A 4206-nucleotide genomic window follows, 5' to 3' on the forward strand; every position below is an offset into this window, starting at 1 on the left:
AGTTCTATTGTCTAATTGACTGTTTTGTCTGTTGTGTTAGTTCTAATTGACTGTTTTGTTAGGTCTATTATCTGTTGTGTTAGTTCTAATTGACTGTTTTGTTAGGTCTATTATCTGTTTTGTTAGTTCTATTGTCTGTTTTGTTAGTTCTATTGTCTGTTTTGTTAGTTCTAATAGACTGTTTTGTTCTGTTGTGTTAGTTCTATTGTCTGTTGTGTTAGTTCTATTGTCTGTTTTGTTAGTTCTAATAGATTGTTTTGTTAGTTCTATTGTGTGTTTTGTTAGTTCTAATAGACTGTTTTGTTAGGTCTATTGTTAGGTCTATTGTCTGTTGTGTTAGTTCTATTGTCTGTTGTGTTAGTTCTCTATTGTCTGTTGTGTTAGTTCTAATTGACTGTTTTGTTAGGTCTATTGTCTGTTGTGTGTTCTATTGTCTGTTGTGTTAGTTCTATTGTCTGTTGTGTTAGTTCTAATTGACTGTTTTGTTAGGTCTATTGTCTGTTTTGTTAGTTCTATTGTCTGTTTTGTTAGGTCTATTGTCTGTTTTGTTAGTTCTATTGACTATTTTGTTAGTTCTATTAGGTACAATGTCTATTTTGTTAGTTCTATTGTCTGTTTTGTTCTAATAGGAACCATGTTAGATCTATTTTTAGAAGTGTGCTAGCAAATCGGACAATACAGATCTATTTTCATTACATGTTTTATTTCAAAACACACTTAGTCATCGCTAGTTTCATTTCAATCACACTTAGTCAGCGATGGTTTCATTACAGGTTTTACGATTATGCCCTTCCAGATGACACCGAGAACATTTAACTGGCCGGGTGTAAACAGTTCTGTTGTTGATTCGCCTGGTCTTATTTCTCCCTTTCCTTTTTGTTGTAATTGGAGGTAGGATCTGTATCTCATCCCTTGGCACGCTGCGTTTCTCGTAGTCAGGTATAGGGTAGATGATAGGCTCGTAGCTCCTTTTAAAGGCGTCAACCGTCATAAACCAGTCACAGAATTGGTAGACATCCCTTTTTATGAACATAATGCTTGCGCATGCATGTTTGCAAGGGACACAGGTTACATCCCACCCACGGCAAGTGCATGTTTTATTGTCTAGATCCACTTGACAAGATCTATGGGATTGTACTTCAAATAAGCCTGTGTGGGACTGACGAACCTCCAACGGGCGTCCATTATCCATGTTCTCCTTGAGGGCAAGTTCAGCTTTGGGGCAAAGAACTTGATTCCAACTTTCAGCCATGACTCGTCGCTCATTCATGCGCACCATGATCTGTTTACGAATATGCTCTATCAGTTGGAGTATCCGTAGAAGCCTTGCCTCATGAATCCATTTGTTGAATGACTCTGCAACATTTGATGTAACGTGACCATATCTAAACATAGACAGTGTTAGTTCTATCTACTTCTATTAGTTATATGTAAGGTAATCAAATGAAATATTACTTGCCTAACTCCAGGAAAAAACGCATTGGCCCAGTTTTCTGGAGCATAGTTCATCACAATATTGTATGCACGCTCGTCAATTAGTCTGATGTCGTCCATATAATCATTCCATTCTGCTCTAGTATATTTGTAACAGGCAGATTGCAGTAGATTACCCAAGATCTGAGAATCCTTTGACTTGAATCCCAAATCCTTCAACTTTGTTCTGAAGTTCTCGACCAGATGCAGCACACAGCGAGAGTGTATAGAATCGGGAAAAAATTCTCTAACTGCTTCTCTGATCCCTTTATCCGCATCTGAAATTATCACTAGCTTATGTGGAGGGTTGTATGGATCTGCCCTTTCATAGAGAATGGACCACAGACCTACAAAGAGTATTGGTTAACAGCCCTTAAAGTTAACTACGAAGGAGATAGAATTATAATAGCGATATTAGAACTAGATTTCTGAAGTGTTAGTTCTGTCAGGTGTCGTGTCAGTTCTAATATTTTGCCCGTTAGTTCTATTGTTCATTGTGTTAGTTCTATTATTTCTCTTGTTAGTTCTATTGTATGTTGTGTTAGTTCTATTATTTCTCTTATTAGTTCTATTGTCTGTTGTGTTAGTTCTATTATTTCTCTTGTTAGTTCTATTGTCTGTTGTGTTAGTTCTATTATTTCTCTTGTTAGTTCTATTGTCTGTTGTGTTAGTTCTATTATTTCTCTTGTTAGTTCTATTGTCTGTTGTGTTAGTTCTATTATTTCTCTTGTTAGTTCTATTGTCTGTTGTGTTAGTTCTATTATTTCTCTTGTTAGTTCTATTGTCTGTTGTGTTAGTTCTATTATTTCTCTTGTTAGTTCTATTGTCTGTTGTGTTAGTTCTATTGTCTGTTTTGTTAGTTTTATTGTCTGTTGTGTTAGTTCTGTTATTGATAGTGTTAGTTCTATTATCTGTTGTGTTAGTTCTAATATTGATAGTGTTAGTCCTAGTGTCTGGCGTGGTAGTTCTGTCCACCTCAGTTTTAGATCTAATGTGCAGCGTGATAGTTCTATTTGTTCATTTTTAATAGCTGCATTTGATTGTGGTGTGTTAGTTCTATTTTGTTGGCACCATCATGTATAATGTTGGAACTAACCTTGTAGGAACCACTTCCAGTTAACATTATTTTCTTGATCGCAGATACAATAGGCCAATGGAAATATCCCCTGATTGCCATCATATGCTACGGCGCTTAATAGTATACCTTTGAATCGATCTTTCAGAAAGGTTCCATCCAAAAATATAAGTGGTCTGCAACCTTGTAAAAAACCATTTATGCAGGCCGCATAGCAGATGAATATCCTTGTAAACCTACCCTCGTCTTGTTCAACATGAATGTAGCTTCCCGGATTTGTCTTCTTAACCTCGTCTACATACCTAGATAATTGAAGATTAAGCGTTAGTTTCAACATTATAAAGTTATGAGACTTATAGCGTCATATAAATGAAAACAACAGCAACTTGTGTATATATGATCTTCTGATTTACCATCTCAATTGATCGTAGGACTCATAAGCATCACCATATAATCGCTCTTGAGCTCTTTCTTTACCCCACCAAATCTTACTATATTCAACCCTAATCCCATATGAACTTAGAAACTCCTTCTGAACGTCAATAGGTCGTATATCCGGACGTACCTTCAACGTGGGTTGTAATTGGGTAGCAATGAAATGACGAGAGGCTCTAGATTGACCTGCATTATTGGCATGTTGTCCACAGTTGTGAATGTCCACGAACCTTTTTATTTCAAGTCTATTATCATTTTTCGGCGGAGAGGCAAATAACATCCATGGGCAATTTTTGGCTACCTTAAACCGGCAAAAAACTCGAATACGCTTTGGTTCATTCTTCACAAACTCATATTCGAATTTTTTGGCCATGGAGTAGTATAGCAAGGCCAATCTTAACTCCTTCGCACTTTCAAAACGTTGCCCCTCCCCAGTTAACGCAGTGTGCCACCAAGCAGGAATCCTCTCAGATCTGCTAATCATGTCATCAATCATCATAACATTATCTCTTGAAGGAATGTCATTGGGATTCTTATCTGCAACAGTTGTGGACGACAACTCCGGCGGGCCACAGTCTATACTTTTCGAGTTTAGACTTCTGGAAGCGCTACAAATATTAACAACAGGAAAATAGTTAATCATAAACTACACAAATAAAAGTGTTGATAGGGGTCTAACACGCTTTAGAGTAGCTCTACCCCATATGGAACTGGTGATAGAACTAACATACAATCGTGTAGAAGTAACAAAATAGCTACTAGAACTAACAGAAACCCCTATATGTATTAATAGAACTAACATGCATGCAATCGTGTAGAACTAAGATGCATGCAACCCATTTTTAATTAACCCTTTTTTCCGTCTACATTTTCCTTGGGCTAAACATGGTCGAGTAAGGCCCACGTGTAACCCACTCTCAATAATGGGATCCACAACGTAATGAGCTGTGCCAGGCCTTTAATCTGCAAAAGGCTTTTCCTTTGCACCCCCATTTTTAATTAACCCTTTTTTCCGTCTACATTTTCCTTGGGCTAAACATGGTCGAGTAAGGCCCACGTGTAACCCACTCTCAATAATGGGATCCACAACGTAATGAGCTGTGCCAGGCCTTTAATCTGCAAAAGGCTTTTCCTTTGCACCCGTGGGGAATGGGAGGAGACGTATTAATTATATGGCAGGGATGAGAGCTTAAATGAGGGGAATTAAACCTTCTGCGTTTCTA

General features: G+C 37.5%; 1 protein-coding gene across 1 annotated transcript in view; it reads right to left on the reverse strand.

Moving 5' to 3' along the window:
• The window catches only part of LOC109829663, a 19386-nt gene extending 15699 nt beyond the window's left edge, over positions 1–3687 (reverse strand). Inside the window, exons 1-5 of the mRNA XM_020396713.1 lie at positions 3683–3687; positions 2962–3591; positions 2570–2850; positions 1460–1820; positions 1165–1385 (exon numbers count right to left, since the gene is read on the reverse strand). Coding sequence (XP_020252302.1) covers positions 1165–1385; positions 1460–1820; positions 2570–2850; positions 2962–3591; positions 3683–3687 — 1498 coding nt within the window. The remainder of the gene's footprint in view (positions 1–1164; positions 1386–1459; positions 1821–2569; positions 2851–2961; positions 3592–3682) is intronic.

The sequence above is a fragment of the Asparagus officinalis genome, chromosome 2, assembly GCF_001876935.1.
Source record: "Asparagus officinalis chromosome 2, Aspof.V1, whole genome shotgun sequence".
In the NCBI taxonomy this organism is placed as follows: domain Eukaryota; kingdom Viridiplantae; phylum Streptophyta; class Magnoliopsida; order Asparagales; family Asparagaceae; genus Asparagus; species Asparagus officinalis.